This window comes from Cucurbita pepo, chromosome 2 (genome assembly GCF_057944985.1).
Source record: "Cucurbita pepo subsp. pepo isolate OVF chromosome 2, ASM5794498v1, whole genome shotgun sequence".
NCBI lineage: Eukaryota > Viridiplantae > Streptophyta > Magnoliopsida > Cucurbitales > Cucurbitaceae > Cucurbita > Cucurbita pepo.
In genome coordinates, this window is record NC_141799.1 from 12,710,085 (window position 1) to 12,734,551 (window position 24,467).

A 24,467-nucleotide genomic window follows, 5' to 3' on the forward strand; every position below is an offset into this window, starting at 1 on the left:
TTAAATGTCTTTAAAATATAATATTTAAAAAATATATTATTTATGGATATAATCTTAATATTATTTCTTTATAGTCTAATTTGTAGTATATTTTATTTTATTCTCAATATTTAATTAGTTTATATTTTTCTTATTTATAGAAATCGATCTCAATTCTATTTGGAAATAAAAAAATATTATTTTATTAAGCCTCCTACGAACTAATCCATTGAACCAAAATATAATTTTTAAACCTTTTATTTTAATAAGTGAGCAAATAAGGGAGGGAATCGTGTAATTAAAAAATGGTTAACTAATTAATCTTACTTAATTAACAAACACGTGGCAGTTATTAATTCTTTTACTAAATATTATCTATACATGCAATTTTTTTCTGAAAAAATAAATAATAAATATTTATCCATTTTCGAAAAAGTTGACTAAATGGATAAATTATTTTGTCATTTATTATAAAAAAACAATATATATTTGGCCAATTAAATTTTTATTGGTGCAAAAAATATTTCCTTATTTTAATTATTTTTCTTCAATTTAATTGGTCATAAATTTTAGAATCATAGAGATTATGTCATGATTCTATTCATGAATTTCATAAAAGTTTAAAACATTATGGATTTTAGCTAATTTATGTCGGAGAATTGTTAATTATTAAAAAAAAAAAAAAAAGTCAAAATTCAACTTCTTTTTACCTATAAATCTGTTTGCAGTACACGATTTTTGACTAGGAACTATGTCGAGCTATACTTTTACTATTAAGGTCAACGTTGTTGGAAAGTAATTCTTTAACTTTTAACTAAAAGCAAAAGATGGATTCTTTTAATCGGGAACGACAAAATCCAAATTCATATGTATCATAAATTGAAAAATAAACCGTCATTTGACTAGTACTCATAGCAACTATAAAACGAGGGAATTACATTCTCGATGGAAATAGAATATTAAAAACTATAACCCTAAATTTATGATATATTGACTCGATTTAGTGTCATCTAAGAGATAGCAATCGATATTCACGAACGAGTACCGAAAGCATCATTTCATACATGAACCTGAATCAAAAGGTATTCTTGAACGTTTTTCAACGACCCTTTTAAGGAAAAGGTAAGATAGAGTTGAAAATTAGGTCAAATCAAAAGGTATTTTTGAACCTGAATCTCGATGGAAATAGTATATTTGAAACTATCAACTGGATTCAGTGTCATCTAAGAGACAACAATCGATATTCACGAACGAGTACCGAAAGCATAATTCCAGACCTGAATCTAAACCAAAAGGTATTATTAAACGTTTTCCAATGACCCTTTTAAGGAAAAGGTCGAATCGAGTTGAAAATGAGGTGAATTAGAGGAAACATTGAATGAATAGAAAAGAACAAATGAATTTTTTTTATGGAAATGGAAAAACGTTTTAGGGTTTGGAATTTAAAGAAAAAGGAAAGAAAAAGAAAAGGGTTTGCCAAATGGCCTAAAAAAGATTGGATTTTTAATTAAAATTAGGGCAAAATTGTGAAGCCAAGCAATTGGGATTTTAGGATAACTCACAACAATTTTACACGCCACACAAATGGAAGGAAGATGAAGAAAGGGGGAATGAATTTGTCCACGTAATTAATTAATTATTTATTTATTTATTTTTGGATAAAGACGAATCCTTTTTCTTTTTCTTTTTTTTTTTCTTTTTTTCCCCTCCAAGTTTCAAATTCTTATTCATAAATGTGCAAAAAATGTGATGCTTTTTTATGATAGTGATAGCCTTCCACTTGGCATCTTTTCGTCTCGTTGTCAATCCGAGACGAAATTGTTAACTATTATCTACATAAATTTCACGTGGATCAGGTTAAGACAAGTTAACTGGTCGAGAGGTAAGACGAATCGATAACCAAATTTTGTGGTTTAATATATTCAAACTGGCTTGAATATATATAGGTGAAACTAGATGGTATCATATTTAGGGTTGTGCATCGATCCAGTTGAAACAATCTTTTAGACCAACCCGAAATTTTGGATTAGTTGAGTTGGTGACTCGAGTAATCTAGTAGAACTTTCAACCTAACCCAACTCTCTATTTTCAAGTTGGGTTGTCAGATTGTTATTTTTTTTTAAAAAAAAAATCAACTTATCCACCATACATATTAAGTTAATAATTCAAATATCAAACATTTATAAGTCACAAGCATCATTAATGTCGATTACAAACGTTAATATTCTTAATTTTTTTTTAAGCTGGGTTGGGTTGTAACCCTGTTTTTAGGTAGTTAGGTTGACTCGACCAAAAAAATGTTAACCTATAAACTGAACCGAATTTGTCAGTTTTTCAAAAATTTAACCAAACCGAAAAAAATCTAACCTAACTCATTGAGTAATTTAGATTGGTCGGGATATTAGGCCATATGAACACTCATAATCACAGTATTATAAAATATATAAAAGGCGGGAGAAAAGTGCAGAAGAAACAAAACTTTCTAGAATATCAAAACTCGAACGGCTTATGTTTTGGTCGAGAATATATATGATGTCATAATTAATTAATTTAGTTAGGTTAAATATTATTAGTGATATGAATTTAGACAATATTCCTAAAGTTTAAAGGAATTTGAATGTTTTAAAATTTTGGATAACCAAAAAATAAATTAGAGTAAAGAAAATTTGAATAGTGGGGCCCACTTGAGAGCGTTTTAATTTCGATCCATAATTATCAACTTTTTAATTTGGAGTGGCGGCGAAAAAAAAAAAGTTCAGACACATTCATGTGATACTCGAGTATGTTAGACGAACACGACTCTCCACAATGATATGATATTGTCCACTTTGAGCATAAGCTCTCGTGGCTTTGCTTTGGGCTTCCCCACACGGCTTCATTATTTGTTTATAAACCCAAATCATTCCCTAAATTAGTCGATGTGAGACTTTCATCATCGAACAGAATAAAGGAAGACTACATGAATGAACCGAGACTACATCCGAATAAGAACCATCTTGAAAACAGAATAACTAAAAAAGATTTAAAAGAATTTAAAGTCACTATCTATATCAATAAGGTGAACTTGCAGTAGCTCAATCATAAGAATTTTATAACTAAATGTGTTTTGTTCCGACCAATTCTATATTTGTGACACTTCATGTTGTTCTGTGGTCCAATATTTAAACTTTAAAAATAATATTGTAATTTTTTTAAAAAAAATTAAAAGTATTATATATATATATATATATATATATATATAATTAATTAATTAATTAATTAATTAATAATCACTATTCACTAGGCATTTTTTAATTAAAAAAAAAAAAGGAAAAGAAAGGAATAACATCATTACTAAAACATAGGAATGTTGAAAGATGCTTTTTTTAAATTCATAATTATATCACCCAATAATGTTACAACATCAATTGCAACCAACCCTTGTTCATAATTGTTCATGAAATTTTCAATTTAAAAAAAAAAAATCCATAATTTTTATTAAACGTATAAATTATTGGATTTCGATAAAGGATACGAACCACGAGCAATTTTTATTAAAACAGTTTATAGTAATCATAAGTTATATCATCCATGGTTATCTCTCAAATGAAACAATTCAAACACGTCTAAAGTCATAGCTTTTAAGAAAAATTTCATTCCGTTGTCTAAAAAAAAAATCTTTTCCCTTTTTCTTTCTCTTGAATATAATATCGAGATTTTGACTGTGATAATATAATGAGTACGATGAAAAATCTTTTGGGTATTTTATAAATTCAATCTCCAACTCTTCTACTTTAAAAAATGAGCGAGATTAACTTGTTTAGTTCTCACTTTACGTCAGTTGCTAAGCTCATTGCTAGTAGATATTATCTATTTTGGTCTGTTACGTATCGCTGTAAGTTTCACGATTTTAAAACGTGTCTAGTAAGAAGAGTTTTTCACACCCTTATGAAGATGTTTCGGGAAAAGCTTTCAAATCAAATAATGGTGGCATAAAATAAAAGAATATTGTAATTATTAATAAATTTGAAAAAAAAAAAAAAAAAAAACAGGAAAAGGTTGGATGTCGGATAAGGCGGGCTGATGTCGTGTAATATAGAGACAAGAGATTTAAGAGACAGCCGACAAGTCGAGGTGCATGACAAACACGCGCTCTCTCAAATAGAGTTGTTTCTTGGAGTTTTGTCTTGAAACACATCAACAACCACCTAGGGTTTTGCTTTTATTTTTCTTTTCCTAATGGAAATGTGACATGTTTGAAATATTTTATGTGAAGAATCTCTTGTTATAAGGAATCAAATTAGCTAATTAAAGATACGTTACGTATTTTATATACCTAACACGATTTGTAATATCTTCGGTTCTATTTTTATGTATTTTTTTCAATTCATTATGGTCTCGATCCATTTGTACAGCTAGATCTCGTACCTGTCTAAATTTAGTATTACATGACTGTACCTGTTTTTTTTGGGACATGATAACGAGAGTTATAAGCACGTTCAATATAATGAATGCTTAGTTAAATTTTTGTATTGTATTCACATTTCAATTGGACGTGCACGTACTAAAAAAACTCTAATCCTTAAAACCCGTCTTTTCTCTTTCTTTGACATACCCAAAGAGAACGTTTCATATAAGAAAAAGAAATCTCAAATTAGTACACTAAATAACGTTCGAAAAGATAGCTTAATCAAACTATATGAACTAAAATAAAACATAGATCTGAACCTTCGTATCGACTTTCTCTTAAAGTCTCAACTACGTCTGCGCTGTCACAAGAATATAACGATCGAATAGCTATCACTCGCTCAGCTACTTCGTGTATTATGAAAGTCGTATTGCCGGAAAGAAGGGGGCATGTTGCAAGAGCGGAGGTGTGCCCAAAGGACAATGACAGCTGTTTGGTTCTACGTCGCTATACACTTAATTACAAAGACAGAGAAAATCTTCTTTCTGTATACGACAAAAATCAAAGAGGTAAGTGCAGTGCACTTTTATGCTGATTCTCTCTCGTGTCTTTAACTTATCATAATCAAGCTTGCACGGATATAAATCTACGTCAATCCCAACTATATCAAAGCTTTTACCTAAATAACTTTAATCAGTATCGACTCACGTTTTTCTTTTGCTAGGCCCATAACTAAAAAACCAGTTGTGGCTGGCCCAACAGTTTTCAGAATGTCGTTGTCATGATGTTGATTTGATTTATGCGACTACAACATCCGTGTATCTCCGAGTACGCGCATTGGAGCTCTTTGCTCGACGTCCCGGGTCGCTTGTAAACCGCCGTTCATATCAAAATCTCATGCAAACTTCATAATTAAATTGAAGAGAGAGAGAGGAGCGTGGGAGAGAGGAAGAAGGTGTGGTAGGCAACAAAGGAGACCAAACAAGAAATGTTAGGTCAAATCCATGTCTTAAAATTAGCATCTTAACATCATGCAATAATATTCCATATGCTGCAAATTCAATTCAAGTTGAGCTATGAGCTATGAGCTCTGGTTTTGGCCGACAATACAACTTTTAACATAGGACCCATGTTGTTTTGTTCATGTTTGGTTTTATTTGCATTGACCTAATAATTAATCTCCATCTTGTCTATATTTTCTCTTAATTATTCGTCTAAAACGCTACCACATGATCGGTATTCACATTAAAGTATTTGTTAAAAAATGGACAAAATTGTTAAAAGTTCTATTAACGTTGTTAAGATGTAGCTTTCCGTCGTTTAATTTGGTCAATTTTCAGCTTTTAAACGTTAAGAAGGTATGATTCGATAGCATCAAATACGTAGTGATGCAATAACGATGTAATATGAAATCATTTTTTCTTTTATTACATTTAGTGTAATTTCATGAGTATATGCTACCTCTCGAGAGCCTAACGTGTAGCCCGAACTAAAGTACGACATGTGTTTTTCGTACGTCTGAATGCGTTTTGCACTTTTTCGATCACCGTGTGTTCTTTGTTTAACCCATTTGTGATTTCCATATTTCAGATTTTCAATTATCGAGCGATTCAATCCATTTTTTTTTTTATTTGTAACTTCAGATTGATAATTTGAAACGATTTAATTCGTTCTTGAGAGTTGTAGATGTTTGTTCCAACATTCTAGATGTAATTTTCTTATAATTTTTAGGCAATTACAAATAATAATGAACGCATTCAAACTTTGAGGTTTGTTCAATTTATCGAAACTTGAGACGTCTCGAAACTCTGATTTCTGTCTCGATTCTTAGCCAAGTTTTTACACGGAATATGTGAGGTTTCGCACCTAAGGCAACATTTCGAAATCTCAAATTTTAACCCTCATGAACACTCTCGGATCTAAGAAAAAACCAAATTTCAAAAAATCCATAGAACTTACCTTCGTTCTTCCTCGGTTCTTGGTGAAGTCGAACGGTCCGAATATCCTAACCTCTTCTCCTTAATCCCGTGAGCATATCTTATCGACAAACCTTCATCAAAATTACCATTTTGCTCCTTCGTTGACTTTGACCCAACTTTTTCTAATTTTTTTTTTGCGTTTTTTGTTTTATTTCTCTAGGTCTTTGGAGGTATCCCGAACATTTTTCAATTCTATACCTCCGTGAAGTTCAACCTCTAAGGCACTAAAGAAAATATCGGAAGTACTAAAGGAAAGTTAGGAAAATTGACTAACCTATCGAGCTCGGACATTACACTAGCCCAAACCAGTTCATGCAACCTAGCCTAATACCATACTCATGCTTATGCACTAGGTTCGGTTTGTTCACCAATCCAGTTGAACCTTTTCGGTTCAATTTTCTCGGGCCTACGGTCAAGTCAAGTCAATAGGTCAAGATCAAAGTTTGTGCGTACCCAATAAGGCCCGAAAATTATTAAAATGGTTTGAGCCCTAACGGGTCCTATGCGAATGAAACATACATAAAAGGGCGGGCTAGGCTCGATTCCAAGACTAAGGTTTTAAGTCCGACTAGGAAGAATTCCATTAATGCACAGTTCATTACCGCATAGTTCGAAGATCAAAATATTATATGATACAACTAAGTGAAGGGAAGAAGAGGAACTCCTAAAGCTTTTTCGACCGACAACCCGATGTACAAACACGAACATAGTAAAATAAGAATCTTAGCTGCTACCCGTAACGAAAATGGGCACGAATAGTAATGAAAAGTGAGAACAAGATTCGTTCGAGATCGAGATCATTTGAACCTCTATAGTTTATTAAATACAAAAGAATTTGATGAATCAATTACACTAAGAAAATTAGATTGGATTATGGGTTAGTCTAAACACCTCCTAAATCAAATGAAGTTAGGCAATTGAATAAGAACTACACTAATATCATCCACTGAGCCTCTTGAAAGTGATAGCTCCACCAGCTTTTTACAGGCCTCCAATGGCGTTGCCTTCTCAATCCCCACACATAATGGGCGCACAATGTCCACAGCTTCTTGATTGCTCACCTGAAAATGAACCAAACCCAATTCAATACAATGAAGAATTTGCAATCAAACAGGTTCCACACCACTTTCGATCGATCGACCGACGCTTACCGTTTCCCATAACCCGTCGGAGGCCAAGATCAAGAACTCGTGTCGAGCTTCGATCCGTATCGACGTTGTCTCTGGCTCGGCTATCACCCATTGTTTCAAGTGAGCATCTCCAATTCCTCTTGTTACAGCTAGAGATCCTTGGACTCTCCAAACGCCATTGCAGAGATCAACATATCCACCCTGAAGAACACAATGATCAAACAGATTCAATTTTCATATTCATATTTGATTAAGGAATGAATCATTATGATCATGATGTTTTTCCTGTTCTTACCCTTGACTCGATTCGCTGCCTTTCGTCTTCTCGAGACGGGCGGTGGTCGGAGGTGATGGCTTCTGCGATGCCCTCGCTGCTAAGAACGGCACGGCAGTCACCGGCGTTGGAGATTATGAGGTTGCCTTTCTTGATCAGGGCTGTTACACAACATGACCCACCACGTTGATCTTCCTTGAGGAAATCAGAATCTGTGGTGAGGTAGCCATGTTTAATGGCTTGTTCATAGTCAGTCATTCTTTCAAGTTCGTTCATTATGTTCTTCTTTAAGTTATTTGCTGCAAATTCTGCCGCCTTTGAACCGCCATGTCCATCAAATACACCAAAAAATGCCTGTGGAAATCAAGAACAATTACAGAAAATTAAGTCCAATTTGCTCATTTGTTAACGTTCCTTCTAATTTCTGATGCAAAAACTCAAACCCAGAAGCTAAAATTGAGATTTTTGATGCAAAAACTCAACCCCAGAAGCTAAAATTGAAAATTTTGATGAAAAAACTCAACCCCAGAAGCTAAAATTGAAATTTTAGATGCAAAAACTCAAACCCAGAAGCTAAAATTGAAATTTTTTATGAAAAAACTCAAACCCCAGAAGCTAAAATTGAAATTTTTGATACAAAAACTCAAACCCAGAAGCTAAAATTGAAAATTTTGATGTAAAAACTCAACCCCAGAAGCTAAAATCGAAATTTCTTAAACAATTTACCTCTTTAGAATCGCCACAAAGATCAACAGCGGCTGAATACCGATCTTCCATGGAGATTCTCCGCCTCCCTCTCTTGCAATAAACAGAATACCCATCTCTCTCGGCCTCCATCACGTCCCTGAACGACGACGACGGCGACGCCAGAGCTCCAAAGCTCAACGGCGTCAACGGAATATCCAACCTCGCTGGTCTCTTCCTCTTCGTAATCGCGTTGGACGACGTCGGAGACGAAGAAGAAGAAGTGGAAGCCATAGGCGCCACGGCGGAAAGCCCAGAAGGGGGCTTTGGAAACCTAATCCAAAAAGGGGAAGAAGGGGAAGACGGCGAAGACGAGCAAGACGACGAAGGCTGAGACGACTTCAAATGAGCCAACGTCAGTGTTAGAGCTTCGGGCGCCGGAGAAATAATCGCCGCCTTGTTGCAGAACATCGAGGACGAAGGGGAAAACCCCGGCGAATTCGAAACGGCGACGGAGACGGACATATTCCGATCTTCTAAAGAAAACCCAGATTAAAAAACACGAAAAATCGAAGACCCAGATGTGAATTTTGTTTCTGTTCTTGAAATTGAGATGAAATTTGAAGGATTTGGATATTGGAAAAATGGGAAGAAAAAAACAGGGGAATATAAAGGGGGAACGGCTCGCGCGTGTCGTGTTTTTTTTGATTCCGTGTTAATAGCGGGGTAGGCCAGTTGGATTTGGATTTATTCTTAACGTATTTTGACTAATATTCGTTTTCATTTTATGTGAAATACCTAATTTGCCCTTTCTTTGCAACTCGAGTCCATACATACTCGTTCGAGATATCTTCTAGACCAACTCAAAAAACTTCAAACGGGTTGAGTTGGTCGGGTTATTTTATTTATCCACAATGCATGTAACATTAAAAAATAAAATCGTATAAAGCTCGAGTATCAAACATTCACAAGTCATAACACATCACTAACATTGATCACAAACATCAAATATTGTTAGTTGTTATATATTTTAAAATTTATTTATAAAAAAATTATTCTCTTATTTTTTTTAATTATGAACAAAATTGAAGTCAAGGAGTCAAGATTTAGGGGTAAAAAAGGAATTAGACTTAGAAAGGGGAGGGGTAAAAAGGTAATTTAAGAAAAAAGGAAGTCAAAAGTTATAAACAGAGAGTTATTTTTCAAAAGTGGAATTTAATGATTCTTTTGACTGAAATAAAGAAAATAGGAAGTGTGAGTGAACGCAGCAAATGACAGCTGTCCCTTCGTGGGCCCCGCAGATTAAGGACAGTTCTGCGAAGTTACCGTTATAAGGACTCAATGAGGAAGGGGTATTTCTGTAATTTCAAGTGTGTTTTTTTTTTCCTTCTTGAGGCGACCGTTGAACATGACGTCATGAATCTCAACGTCTCTATCACATGCAACGCAGCGTTTAATGCTTATCTTCTTCTCTCCGTGTTGATAAGGAAATTGAGACCATATTTGCAATACAGCTAATGTTTTGTTCGTAAATACAGCTAATGTCTTGTTCCTAAAAGTTAAGATTTGTCAGAGATTTTCGAATCTATGTCTAATAAATCTCTAAACGTTTAATTTACTTTAATTTATAAATCCGTAAATATTTCAGCTCGAGGGTGTTTGACAGCGACACAGCAACGAAACATGCACGATGGGTAGAGTCAAGATGAGCTTCGTTGAGTATAGAATGTTGCAATGTTGACTCCTAACTTGGGTTGGCTTGAGAACGGTGGGGTCTAGGTGCCTTCGGGCGTGCAACATGAACCTTGTTGAGTATGAGACGTTGTGGTGTTGCTTCCCAGCCTTGGGCAAGCCGTATGGTAGAGAACTTAAGGACGTATTGAACAAGATAAGTAAAGTACAACGAACGTAAAACTATTTTGCAATGGTGCCCCTACATTACGAATAATCTATATTCCTCCACGGATTACATCAAAGGAGAGGGAAGAGAATAAATTTGAGTATGATTGAAGAATAATAAGATTGATGATCTAAAAGAACAAAGCAGTGTAAAATAATTGGTTCCAAGTATCAGGTAACCCAGGAAGGCACCAATGGCTACAATCAGCTGATCTACCAGGGTTAGCCCTTTGCTCAGGGCTCAAATCACCACTGTAAATGGAAGGGTGCCCATCTTTTCTTAGCTCAGATAGCATTGTTATGTCCAACAAGTACACTGGATTCCTCATGTCATTTAGCACTTCATCCACAACTCTCATTTGAATTGGGTACCCACCTGGGTACGTCATCCCCCCCATCGGTGTCGTTTCGCCATAGCAATTCTTTGTTGTTGTCATTGTCGACGTTGTCCCGGTGTTCCATTCGGATGGACTGTTCGGATAATCACAACCATGAACAAGTTTAGTTGCATATAACATTTTAACCGTTCATTAAACCAATGCTATGAACAGATAGAAAAGAATCAGTATAAGTGGTATTGCAAAGAGGGAAAGGGAATTGACTATGTCAAGAAGAAAGAATCTTGATATCATTAGTTAGGCATTAATGACAACAATGAATGGAACGATCCAAGCCCACAACCAGCAGATATTGTCGTATTTGGAGAGATTTTCACACCCTTATAAAGACTGCTTTGTTCTCCTCCCTACTAATGTGGGATCTCACAATCCACCCTCTTTGGGACCAGCGTCTTCGCAGACACTCGTTCCATTCTCCATTCGATATGGGACCCCCCAAATCTACCCCCTTCGGTACCCAGTGTCCTTGTTGGGACACCGCCTCGTGTCCACCCCTTTTCGGGGCTCAGCCTTCGCATTGACACATCACCCAGTGTCTGACTCTTGTAATCTACTACATATATTATTCTATTACACCCGTTATTACAATGCCAATACATCTGCCAGAGGACCATGGAAGTTGGTTGGGCCTACATCACAGGCCGATCTACGGGATCTCAAAACCTAGCGCTTTGATACCATTTGATTAAATAAAATAAGAGCTAAACCTAAGATGACTTATGTTACAAATTCAGGGAATAAGACATAATGTTGGAAAGATGCTTTGATTTCATATCATTTTCAATTCAGGAAATTAAGACAACCCAACACGTGGGACCATGAAGCTTCAAAGAAGCATCCTTATTTACAATTTATATTTCCCTTTTAAATGTCTTGAAAATATCTTACAATAAATATATATATATTCGTTTATCTATATAATTCTCAAAATTGATCTGTCCCACCGACACCGTTGGATTATGTTAAAGTTGTGAAAGATATTTTCCTCCTTGGGGTAAAATCGTCTTTTCCTTTTTTTAATTTCATTTTCGTCCTTCCGCTTTTAAAACGTCTATTTAATTAGACATTTTAAAAGTTCGTGGACTAAGATGGAATAAAATTAAAAATTCATTGACTAAAATAGACACTTCGAAAGTTGAGGGGTTAAAATTGGATAAACTTGAAAGTTCAGAGGCTAAAATATAATTATTTTTTATTTCAGAACGTCAAAATGGTTATTCAAACTTCTAAATTAGCCGGTGAATTATGCTTTCATGCCTAAAGTTCGAAGTTTTTTATATAATTTTTCTGATTTATTTATTTTTTATTATAATTAGACACTTTTTAAAATTCAAGAACCAAATAAATACAAATGTAAAAAAGTTTAGAGGCTAAACTTGTAATTTTTTCGACTAGTAAAACTAAAAGGGCTAAAATGGTAATTATCTACCGTGAGATCTAAAGGGATAACCAGAAGAACCAAATAGATACAAATGTAAAAGTTTAGAGACTAAATTTGTAATTTATTCAATTCGTAAAACTAAAAGGGCTAAAATGGTAATTATCTATGGTGAGATAGGAAGGAATAACTAAAGTTTAATGACTGAACTTGTAATTTATTCATCCGGTAAAACTAACAGGGCTAAAATGGTAATTATCAACCGTGAGATTTGAAGCGGTAACCAAAGTTTAGGGACTGAACTTGTAGTTTATTCGACTCATAAAACTAAAGGGCTAAAATGGTAATTATCTACCGTGAGCTCTAAAGGGATAACCAAGATTTAGAGACTACACTTGTAATTTACTCGACTCGTAAAATTAAAAGGGCTAAAATGGTAATCATCTACAGTGAGATTTGAAGAGATAACCAAAGTTTAGGGACTGAACTTATAATTTATTTGACTCGTAAAATTAAAAGGGCTAAAATGGTAATTATTAACGGTGAGATCTGAAGGGATAACTAAAGTTTAGAGACTGAACTTGTAATTTACTCGACTAGTAAAACTAATAGGGCTAAAATGGTAATTATCAACGATGAAGTCTGAAGGGATAACCAAAGTTTAGAGATTGAACTCGTAATTTATTCGACTCGTAAAACTAAAAGGGCTAAAATGGTAATTATCTACTGTGAGATCTAAACGGATAACCGAGAAGAGGCTAAGCGAGCATGGGAACAAATTTTTTGTAGGGCTCCAAGCCAACATTCAATAATGGAGGAAAACAATAAAGACAGAGAAAAAAAGAGACTTACTTGTAATGAGTGGGAGAGATAGCTTGGAAGAAAACCCTTGTTGTAGTAACATCAATGTTCTTATCAACCCAATCAGCCCATGTTCTTAGACCCTTCTCCATTGCAGCCAACCGATCCATGTCTTGGTAATATGATCCTCCAGATTCCATATAATCCCACCTGAAACAAACACAATCAACACCGTTCATCACATCAAGATCAGATCAGATCATATCAATCAAGGTTTCAAGTTCAATATCAAACAAACCCTTGCAGAGAGCCTGTGTGGCTCCACCAATGGCCAGTGTTGAATGATATCACATCAGCTCCTTTCCAAGCATTGCCATTCATTGATATCTCCTCTAGCTTCAGGATTCTCTTCCCATTTTCTATTTCTATGTCCACCAGATAAGTCGCTTTGTAATAGTTCAAATTTAACCCATATTCCTGCATAATGACTTAACTCTATCAACCAAACCGAGCTGAAATGATATCAATTATCGTCTTAAAGGTTGATAGTTTATGGTTTATTTTCAAAAACAGCAACGGATTTGGAGTTCTAATACTAAAATGTCAATACCCAACAGAGATTAAGACTTGGTATCACTAGAGCAAGAGATTTCATCAAAATCAAGCAGAAATGATATTAATTATCGTCTTAAAGGTTGATAGTTTATGGTTCATTCCCAAAAACAGCACGGGATTTGGAGTTCTAATCCTAAAATGTCAATACCCAATGGAGATTAAGACTTGGTATCACTAGCGCAAGAGATTTCGTCCAAATCCAGGGGAAATGATATCAAATATCGTCTTAAAGTGGATAGTTTATGGTTCATTCCCAAAAACAGCACAGAATTTGGAGTTCTAATCCTAAAATGTCAATACCCAACAGAGATTAAGACTTGGTATCACTAGAGCAAGAGATTCCATCCAAATCGAGCAGAAATGATATCAATAATCGTCTTAAAGTTGATAGTTTATTGTTCCTTCCCAAAAACAACCAGAGATTCAGAGTTCTAATCCTATAATGTCAAAACCCAACAGAGATTAAGACTTGATATCACTAAGATCTATGAGTTTAGCTGTTTTTTGTGGGTATTTGAGCAATGTTTAAATGAAATCTTAAGGTTAAGAATGTTTACTCACCAGGAATGTGAAGGTTGAAAGTGGTTCTCCTCTAACCATTTGAGTGGGCGTTTGTGGAGCAGATGCTAATATCAAGCAAATCAATGACTCCCATTGGTTTCTCCCCAATGAATCACCAACAAACATCACAGTTCTTCCTCTCATTCTCGTCAAAAACTCAGCCCCATCGAACCTTTAATCAAAACGCTACAGCAGGATCCATCAAAATGTGAATGACAAACAAAAAAACAACAAACAAAACCAAACTGGGTTTTCGATTTCAGACCTTGGGAGCTCGCAATCGAGCGGCTGCCATCGGTACTTGAGGTAGTTTGAATCGGGTCGGCCGTAAGCTTGGCAGTTGAACTCGGCATCAATGAAGGGACAGTTTGAAAATTGGTAAAGTGGGTACGAGTCATCTCGGACCCAAGTGCCGGAGAACAGAGCACAGCTAGTCTGGTTGGCTTGGAGCACCGGCCGCCGATTGTGGTGGTCATTGTTGCGGTAGTGGTGCTTCAAACTGAGTATCAAAGCTGAAGAAGCCAACTGGGAATGAAGCAAAAAGAGGCATAATGATGCTAAACAAGGACAAAACCCCATTAGAGGTGCTTGAGAAACGAGCAGAGAAGGGTTTTGTTGGCAAATCTTGTAAAAGGAAGAGGGAAATCGCAAATGGGGAAATGGGTGGGATTGTATTAGGCCATTGAAGACGGAGACAAAGGGTTAATGGGAGCCAGTTGGGTAATGGCGCAGAGGGCGATGGGGGCCAAAAAGGCTTTGGGATTTCAATGGGCAAGCTTGTTGTTACGCTGTGGAATTGGGGATTGCTTGCGTGGGGTTTGATTCAAATTGGCTTTTGGTTAAAAGGGAAGGAAACAAGCAATTGAAAGGCACATGTTCTTTTCTTTGCTTTGCTAAACACCCTCCTAAGTGTCGTGTTCAAGTTTTCTAACGTTTTGATTCTTAACGTTTTAATTCCGAGTCTAATAGGTCGACTAATGTATTTAAAATCGTGAAAAAAATTAAATGATAAGATCTGTATTTGCTATCTAATACATATCCACCCTTCACGCGACCTGTTATAGTGTATGCTCATTTTGAGACAGTAATCCACAAATTAAATGGTTTTCGCTGTATGGTTTCGAATGATCTATTCATGACCAGGATGAAACTTGGGTGAAACTAAGTAGAGGTCTGAACCGACTAATATTGAAGAATCAACGGATGAGTTCTGGTTAAGGGTGAAATGCCACTCGAACCCAGAGCTAGCTGGTTCTCCTCGAAATACGTTGAGGTGCAGTAGTTGACTAGACATCTAGGGGTAAAGCACTGTTTTAGTGTGGGCCACGAGAGCGGTACCAAATCGAGGCAAACTCTAAATACTATATATGATTTCAAAATAACAGGGGTAAAGGTCAGCCAGTGAGACGATGGGATAAGCTTCATCGTTGAGGGAGAAACAGTCCGGATCACCAGCTACAGTCCCTAAATGACCGCTCAGTGATAAAGGAGGCACGGATACAGAGGTGACTCGACAAAATAGAATAAAATAGTCAAAAATAAAATTTAAATATACCGTAGAGGATAATTTCTCCTTTTATATATATATTTTTTTCTCTTCCAACTTTTTAGAACACTAACTTTTTATAATTTTTTTTTTTTTTTTAATAAAAGAAGTAATAGTAGAAAGTTTTTTTCTTTGTAGAAAAGTTAAATAAAGAATCAGGTTCGTTTAGATTTTAAAATTTTTAATTAAAAAAAATGGTTAATATTCATTATTAGTCGTTAAATTATTACTTATTACATTGGCAAAAATGTAAGAAATTAATGGTTAAAACCTAATTTAGTCATTTTATGTAGTTTAATTTGTTAATAATTTAACATTTATTATTATTATTATTTAATATATATTATTAAAGTTATGTTCATTATTTTTTGTTTTTTTAAATATGTACGAGCATATTTTAATTAATAAAACATCGATTACCATATTTAATGTGAATCATTCAATATATATATTTTTTCTTTAAATACACGATGATGAGTTCTTTTGTAACAGCCCAAGCTCAACCGTGAGTAGATATGGTTATTTATGGGCTTTCCCTTAGAGGTTTTAAAACGCGTCTATTAGAGAGAGGTTTTCACACTTTTATTCCTCTCTCAAATTAATGTGGGATCTCTAGTGTTAGCACACCACTTGGTGTCTGGCTCTGAACTTTAAAGAACACGTTTTAAAATCTTGAAAGAAAGCTTAGAAGAAAAAACTCGGAAAGAACAATATCGGCTAGCGGTGAGCTTGAGTTGTTATACCTCTCGTGGGAGATATTTAGGAGCTAGAGGGACGTTAGCAATGACCCTACATGTAGGAGTCTCAAAGATCTTACCCCGACCGATCGTTACCATTAGTCCTTAATCCCCATCCGCTCGATGGACATCTCTAAAAAAAAAAAAAAAAAAAAAAAAAAAAAAAAAAAAAAAAAAAAAAAAAAAAAAAAAAAAAAAAAAAAAAAAAAAAAAAAAAGTTTTGGAGGAAGAAAACAAGTGGGTTTGGGTCCAGCCCATCGCTCATCCTCTAAGGCCCATATCCCTTCAGCCCAACAATTTTGCCCTAAATGGTATTTGTTCTTCTTCTTTCCCGGACCTTCCCGCCCATTCCATCTCACACCAACCAGCAGTTCCGTTTGCGCCCTTCTCTTTCGGTAATATACCTCTGCGTCACTGTCGCGGCCGTTTTTCTTCTGCTTCCGCTGCCGCAGCCTCCATCGTAGCGGATTTGAGTTGTTGTTCTACTCTCTTGTCGTTTCTGGTACTATCTCGATCGATCTCCATCTTTCTTTCTTCATTGAATTGTACATTTCTTTCGCCTCTACTGAATTATTCAGCATCTCCTTCCTCTTGATTTATCCGACAATCAGTTGAAGAATCTCTCTTATTATCCAGTTCTCATTTAATCGCTAGCTTGTCGGGGTTATTTTGATTGACCAGACAACCTCAATCATAACTATAATTATCCATTTGTAGATTGTAGCTAGGAGATGACCTTGTGTTTTTTTTTTTTTTTTTTTTGAAAATTGAAATTCTCTCCCGCGGATTAATCAATACCATAGCCAATGATACTTGAATTTACGGGAAATAAGAGTCATCTAGATGCTTTGTACTTCACGTGCTTGGTTTAAAAGGATTTAGAAATTATTCGGGTTAACATAGATATTGTTTAAAAAGTGGAAGGTTTGAAGGGGACTAAAGATTGTCCCTTTTAGCCACTTTTATTTATAATATGGATATAGATTGAGAGGTGTTGAGTCGAAACTTTAAGCCAATCACATAATTTTAGTAGGTCCTCCCTATCTCTCTCTTGCTACAAAACTATCGGTGGCATTGAAGGAGAAGAATAAATGGGGAGGGGATGTAGAATGGTGCTTGGGTTGAGTTGATTTTTTGGTGTTTCAAATTTGAAATTTAGTATTTGATTCTATGCTTATAGGGTTAAGGGTCGGGGGTAGAGAAAGAAAGGAGAGGGAGAAGAATGAATGGAACGATGAGAGAGTTAGTAACTTTTGTTGCTAGGTTATCCAAAATAATATACAAGCACTAAGAGATAGAATAATGTCTAACCTAAGCATCTAACTTGCTGAGTTATCGCTGATCTGAGTACAACTCAATTGGTTAAGACATATACTTTTGATCAAGGGGGTAGTGGTTCGAATCCCTCAACCCTTGAATGTTGTTTGAATCCCTCCACCTGAGTTACCTTTCCTTATTCCTAATAGAACAATGTTGTTAGGGATCATTAATTTTTTTCCTAAGACTCAAGGGTTAGAATTTCACTTTTAAACTTGGAAAAATTGAATAACTTCTCAAATCTCTGGCTTTTATTTTTTTTATCAATCAAACGGTGGAGGAATCTTTCAGCCAGAGTTAATTTTGTTAGATTCACACATTTAGACAATTAGCTAGTAGTTGAAGGCATGACCACCTTCTTCTGGTAGTTCCTATTTTAGCTCTCATTTGTTGTTCTTAATGTTTATTTAAAAGGCATTTGTTTGTCATTGCTATTATTCGTGCTTTAACATTGCAATATCAGCACCTGTTTTGGATCTTGGCCTCCACTTTTCTCTTTGTATTTGTTGTTTTGGAACAAAGGTATTAGAGATTGCCACAATTTGTTTCAATCCAGCAAGATAGAGTCCTTGTCCTAGGATGTGACATGAGGACGAGATCCTTGAACCTGTGAGTGGGTATTATCAAAACTCTATTTTGGTATAAGTGTGGTGAGCTTCTTGAGGAAAAATGTACGAACTTTGTAAATTTGAGCACTTTCCTTTAGATGGGTGGTGGAGTATGAGATCCCACGTTGGTGGGGAGGAGAACGAAACATTCTTTAAAAGGGTGTGGAAACCTCTTCCTAGCAGACGTGTTTTAAAACCTTGTGGGGGAGCCTGGAAGGGAAGACCGAAAGAGGACAATATTTGCTAGTGGTGGGTATGGGCGGTTACAAATGGTATTAGAGCCACCGGGTGATGTGCCTGCGAGAAGGTTGAGCTCTGAAGGGGGGGGAGGCACGAGGCAGTGTGCCAGCTGGGCCCCAAAGAGGGGTGGATTGGGGGGTCCCACATCGATTGGAGAAAGGAAGCGAGGACGCTGGGACCCGAAGGGGGGTGGATTGTGAGATCCCACGTCGGTTGGGGAGGAGAACGAAACATTTTTTATAAGGGTGTGGAGACCTCTCTCTAATAGATGCATTTTAAAACTTTGAGGGGAAGCTTGTAAGGGAAAGTCCAAAGATGACAATATCTGCTAGCGGGAGGCTTGGGTTGTTACATGGCCATAAAGGCAAAGTACTAATATGGTTGTGTTCAATGGAACTTATGAATGTAGGCACAACCAAAGTGTGGTGGAAATTGGAGGAGGTAGGAGATCAAATTTTACTTTATAAAACTAATTGGAAGGATTGAAAGACATCTAGACGGTGGAGGTAGCATGTACAGATGCCTCAGCTTGAGACTAACAATAAACAGATGCCTCAGCTCGAGACTAACAATAAACAGATGCCTCATGAATGGACATGGAGAACACAATGAGCGCTAAAAATATGAACAACTGGAGAATGTGGCCAGTGCTTTAACTAGTAGCTATATTTATGTAGACCTATCAAGTTGACTCTTGTGGTTAGAGCATTAATTAAAATAATTGAAGGCTCAAACAACCAGATTCATATTATTTCTCATTGTTAGCTAGTAGTGAAATTCATTTGCTACATTCTCTAGTTTTTATTTTTGTGCTTCGATTATGGTTTCCATGTATCTTAATTGGGATTATTGTGCAACATGCATTTTAAATGTTAAGGGATAGAAGGTTCGCCCGTAATTTTATCACGTTTCCAGTTAAATTATTCACTTGGTACTAAGAACTCCAACTTCAGTGTGAATATATACCATGATGCAATTTTTTTGGTTTTTTGGAGCAGTAGCTTTATATGAAGAGTGAAATTTGAAGTTTGGTTCTAGTATCCAGTTGTGCAGATATTCATCTTATTTAGTTCAGTCATTTGGATCTGTTATTTGCTTTAGTTGGATACACTGGGACCATAATGATTTCTTACTCATTGTGAATTGGTAGAGATAAAGGCTTATTACCCGTGGAAAGAGGCTTGATGTGATTCTATGTCATATTTACTAACATTCTCTAATTGCTACTTGTCCATCTGTTTTGTGTGGCTTAATTCGTATACCTAACTGTTTATTTTTATGATAAGATCTCCCTTTAGTGAGGTGCTTGAAGTTTATGCTAAAACTTCAAGTTTGATAACACATCTGCAGGTTAGAAACTTTACCGGACTTGAGAGCTTGTTGCAGTTACAAAAAGCATGGCCAAGCATCATCCCGATTTGATTATGTGCAGAAAGCAGCCAGGAATTGCCATTGGCCGACTCTGTGAGAAGTGTGATGGGAAGTGTGTAATCTGTGATTCTTATGTCCGTCCCTGTACGCTTGTTCGTGTTTGTGATGAATGCAATTACGGGTCTTTCCAAGGCCGTTGTGTTATCTGTGGAGGAGTAGGAATCTCAGATGCCTACTACTGCAAAGAGTGTACACAGCAGGAGAAAGATAGAGATGGATGTCCAAAGATCGTTAACTTAGGGAGTGCAAAAACAGACTTATTCTATGAACGTAAGAAATACGGGTTCAAGAAACGTTAAAGTTAAAAAAAAGGATGGATCTTACTGTAATCTGACCGATTTCGGATTTCTAATCACAAACTCTCTTAGACATGTATGTATATGCTGATGAGAACAGTCGTTTGATCAAGGCCAGGGCCGGTGCCATTCACTAGCATCAAAAACTATATTGATTGTGCTGCTTGTATTGTTGTGTTTATATTGATGGATAGGAACTTTGCTCAACCAAATTAATGGAGAAGAAATTGTTGAAGAGGCTGTTACAAACAGAAAAAAAGGGTATGAATATTCCTTCCATCGTGATATATTGAAACTTCATGTGCATTTTTCTTAGTTTGTGCCTTGGTTGGTCTAGAAGGAAATGCGATTGAGATTTGAATGTCAATCTTCTGTTTTACTAGAGTAATGATGCAAGGGAGGAGGTCCCTCCACCCTTCAAATAAGGGAAGAGAAGTTAAATGCTCAAAGTCAACCAAAATACAGTGAATTTTGGGATCCATAGTTGATGGGATGGACAGGTTTGGTTTGAGATTTGTAGGTGCTCATATGCCTGTTGGTAGTGGAATTTCTTTGAATGTTTTCATGCTCCATGTTCGTTTCCTTTTCATCACTTCACTTCTCTTTTGACTGAAAGAGAGGGCATTTGTTCTTTCCATTAATGGCCATTGAATGTTTTCACAATTCATAAGAGATTGTGACATCAGTATCAAATATTGTGTTACAATCGCACTTTTTTTGGCAGCGGATTTGGCGATTGTTCGGCACTCTCTGCATTGAGAGTGAGCCAAGCCAACTTAGGATCACGTCGCCTACGGTCGAGCAACGTATGTTCAAGCCTTTGGTCTCGTTTTGAGAAGAAGGTTTTAGAAAATGGAGAACATATTTTGAAAGGGAGTTTGAAAGCAAGATTGAGAGAGATTAAAAACAAATGTTATAGAGTTAACATATAAGTTAGGTATTAAAATTGATTGAGAAAAGGTTTTGGAATATCTTAAAGATATTCGTTTCATGCCTACAAAGAGTTGAACAAAGAGAAGTTCAAATTGTATTCATTTCATTATTTGATTGAAGTGCCATTAGTGTAAGTCAACTGAAGAGAAGGTAGCAAATTAGAGGAGCTAAATCATGGCATGGCTTGAAAGTTGAAACCTGGTTTTTGAGTAAGCATATTGGTTGCACTATTTGGAACCTCTTCTATAGCTATCATCTTTCTTTTGACTTTGGAACAGAAATACCCTCTTTCATTCATTTGCTTGAACCCATAACTCATCTATGCTTTGGATGTGTTAGAAGACTCATAGAAAACAGGGTTCTTTAATGTAATTTATGAGCTTCTTTAGTAATTTAATGTTTAATTTACTTAAATTTTTGAGGTTCGTGATAGTTTGATTATATCTACTTCAAGAATTACAGAAGTGAAGAATGAAACCATCGACTTTTGAGATGATAAATTGTGTCTTATTCATTGAACTATATCTGGATTGACTTATTCCCGACCAAACCATTTTAGGTCGATAATTTCTAGGGTTTCTTTACGCCAAAATTCTTGTATGGTTCATTGAAAGAGGTGAACTTAACATGAGCTACTAACTTAGTCTTATAGATCTCATATAATAACGTAATTCTAGTTTTTTTTTTTTTTTTTTTTTTTTTTTTTTTTTTTTTTTTGTTTTGGTATATTTTTAATGTTTTCATCGATACACATTCTTAGTATTTTTAGTTAAACGTACCATTGTGATTACAACATGAGTGTATGATTAGGTTTAACCATTATCTTTATCCCACATGATTCTAATAAATTTCTTAAATCAAAGCCATTAAACAAGGCTTTCTATAGTTAACTAAGATATAGGGCAAACACACTTCCTTTCTTAAATGTCGAACTCCATAATTACACTAGAACGATATTTCATAACTCTATACATCATTTTAGCTACAAAATTGAATTACTGCGTTTTATCGAAGAAGCCCGTACTTCTTTATTGAAGTAAGTATAAACATTCCAGTTCAAAATTTCTTAAGACTAATCGTAGTAAAGTCCGATACTTTGTATATCAAAACAAGAAAAGATCTGTCAAAATAGAGTCAGTTGTAGTGATCTTACAATAGTGAAAAAAATTCGTCGATGCACTGCTCTTAATCCAACCACAAAGATAGTTCGACTCGTTATGAAACACGAACGAGCAAAATCTTTTCCCATCAAGAACTTTATTTAAAACAGTAAACAAAAGAAAACCCATTTCTTTCCATACCCAAAACTCATAGTGGAGAGCCATTTTGAGGTCTCTCTCTCTATAAATATGGAGTCTTTTGGGTTTTCTTCTCCATATCATAAGGTGAGAGAACCAGGAAGAGACATAAAGATAAATTAATGGCTTCTCGATCTTCCCTTTACTTCTCTCTCCTCTTTTTCCTTCTCTCTACTGCCGCCATTGTTGCACCTTCTGAAGCTCGCAACATACCTGCAAATCCAATTGCAAGCACAGAAAGTAAGAACAAAACCCTCTTCTTCTTCATAACCATTTTTGTTCGTTATGAATTTTCTAAGTGTTTAAAAAATACTTTTGAATGTGATAGCGAAATTTAGATTTTCGATAGTTTGAATGAGTTTTATGATTGGAAATGTTACAGGACATGATGAGATGATTGGATTACGAGACTATGGTGATGCTCGTGCCAATCATCGACACGAACCCCACCATCCTCTTGGTGTCGAAGGTAAGATTATAGTACTCGTAAATTATTATTTGAGAGTTGGGACGATATTTAACTCGTAATTTACTCTATTGTATATGATAGTTAAAAACAAATAACCACATTAAATAATTTTCGATAATATATTATTAGGTGCTTCGTGTTTTTAGTTGGATTTATGTGTAGCTTAGAACATAAGTATAAGATTTTAGAATTTACTCTGATTATATATTTTATGTCAGTTGAATTATGTTTACGTTGATTTATCAAAGTGACTTATTTATTGATTAATAATGATTTTATTTAGTTTTGATAACTATAAATTTATCTTAATTCATAAATTTTTAATTATTTGAACTAAACTAACTCAGATAAATTTATAATTGAACTCAAATCAGTACAAGTTAGATTGGGTTGATCAAATTTTCGGGCTATTATGTGTGATCCCACATTGATTGGAGAGAGAAAAGAAACATTTCTTATCACGATGTAGAAACTTCTCCCTATTAGACGCATTTTAAAACTATAAGACAAACGACGATAGGTAATGAACCAAAGTGGACAATATCTACTAATGGTGGGTTTGAGCCGTTACAAATGATATCGATATCAGATCCAGACACCAAGTGGTGTGCCATTAATGATGTTGGGTCCCCAATGGGGTGAATTGTGAAATCCCACATAAATATGAAGACAATATCTACCAGCGTAGCGTGGGCTTTGACAATTACATTAGATCTTCCTATTCCAATAGTTTACTCGATTCAATTTGTATGAATGATTATGTTCGTAAGTACTCGTTGTTGTTCTTATTATTGTTTGTTAATTTTGGTAGGATATAAGGAGTTGGAAGATTAATGAGAAGCGAATGGCAAGCAAATCATTGGTAAAATGATTGTGGCAACTACTCGATGAGATTAGTACAACAATAAAAACATTATGATATCTCTTTGCATCCATGCCCTTTATCTATGTATCAAACTTAAAAGGACATTGTTACTATTAAGGTTTCTATTATACTCGTTATGTCCAAAACATATCGAGATCTAATCTAACTAGTTTACATTCAGACATATTTAGCGGCGTTTGAGGTAAGTATGACTATTGTTTGGTCACTTTTAACTTATTTTTTAACCAAAGTTATGTCATGGGTAAGAAGCAAATCGAGGAATAATTAGTAATTCTGGGCAACCAAGTGGCTTTACTATTGACTTGGTTCAATGACTTGTTTGCCGTATGAATGACGTGTGTTCTGTGGTGCCTAGACGAGAGTCTTGTGATTGGTTGACGGGTACTATATTATGTTATGCTACGGTATCTGTTATATACTATGATATGATATGGTATGAAATTATGTTGTGCTATCGATATTGTATGATGTATGAACTTCCATATGCTACGTCATGTAAACTATGTTAATTTATCTGCTCTATGTCTATGAGACATTAGAAAGACAGATATATTAATCGTGAAACATATGATACGTATTACATACGTATGTCTCATAGGAGCGCTATGTTAGGAAAAGAAT

General features: G+C 35.3%; 3 protein-coding genes across 3 annotated transcripts; 1 reads left to right on the forward strand and 2 right to left on the reverse strand.

Moving 5' to 3' along the window:
* Positions 1–7,142: 7,142 nt before the first annotated feature.
* LOC111786199 (putative protein phosphatase 2C 25) lies at positions 7,143–9,087 on the reverse strand. Its single transcript, XM_023666541.2, has 4 exons — positions 8,476–9,087; positions 7,771–8,103; positions 7,497–7,676; positions 7,143–7,406 (listed from the first exon to the last, which is right to left on the reverse strand). The coding sequence occupies exons 1-4, from the start codon at positions 8,956–8,958 to the stop codon at positions 7,245–7,247; spliced, it is 1,158 nt and encodes a 385-aa protein (XP_023522309.2). The 5' UTR covers positions 8,959–9,087; the 3' UTR covers positions 7,143–7,244.
* Positions 9,088–10,348: 1,261 nt separating this feature from the next.
* Positions 10,349–14,819, reverse strand: LOC111785613 (protein PMR5). The gene is made up of 5 exons (XM_023665991.2): positions 14,351–14,819; positions 14,086–14,257; positions 13,208–13,386; positions 12,961–13,119; positions 10,349–10,803 (listed from the first exon to the last, which is right to left on the reverse strand). Exons 1-5 carry the CDS (start codon positions 14,662–14,664, stop codon positions 10,464–10,466), a joined length of 1,164 nt encoding a protein of 387 aa, XP_023521759.2. The 5' UTR covers positions 14,665–14,819; the 3' UTR covers positions 10,349–10,463.
* Positions 14,820–16,681: 1,862 nt separating this feature from the next.
* On the forward strand, positions 16,682–20,495 carry LOC111789422 (PHF5-like protein). The gene is made up of 2 exons (XM_023670190.2): positions 16,682–16,870; positions 19,884–20,495. The coding sequence occupies exon 2, from the start codon at positions 19,931–19,933 to the stop codon at positions 20,261–20,263; it is 333 nt and encodes a 110-aa protein (XP_023525958.1). The 5' UTR covers positions 16,682–16,870; positions 19,884–19,930; the 3' UTR covers positions 20,264–20,495.
* Positions 20,496–24,467: the final 3,972 nt, after the last annotated feature.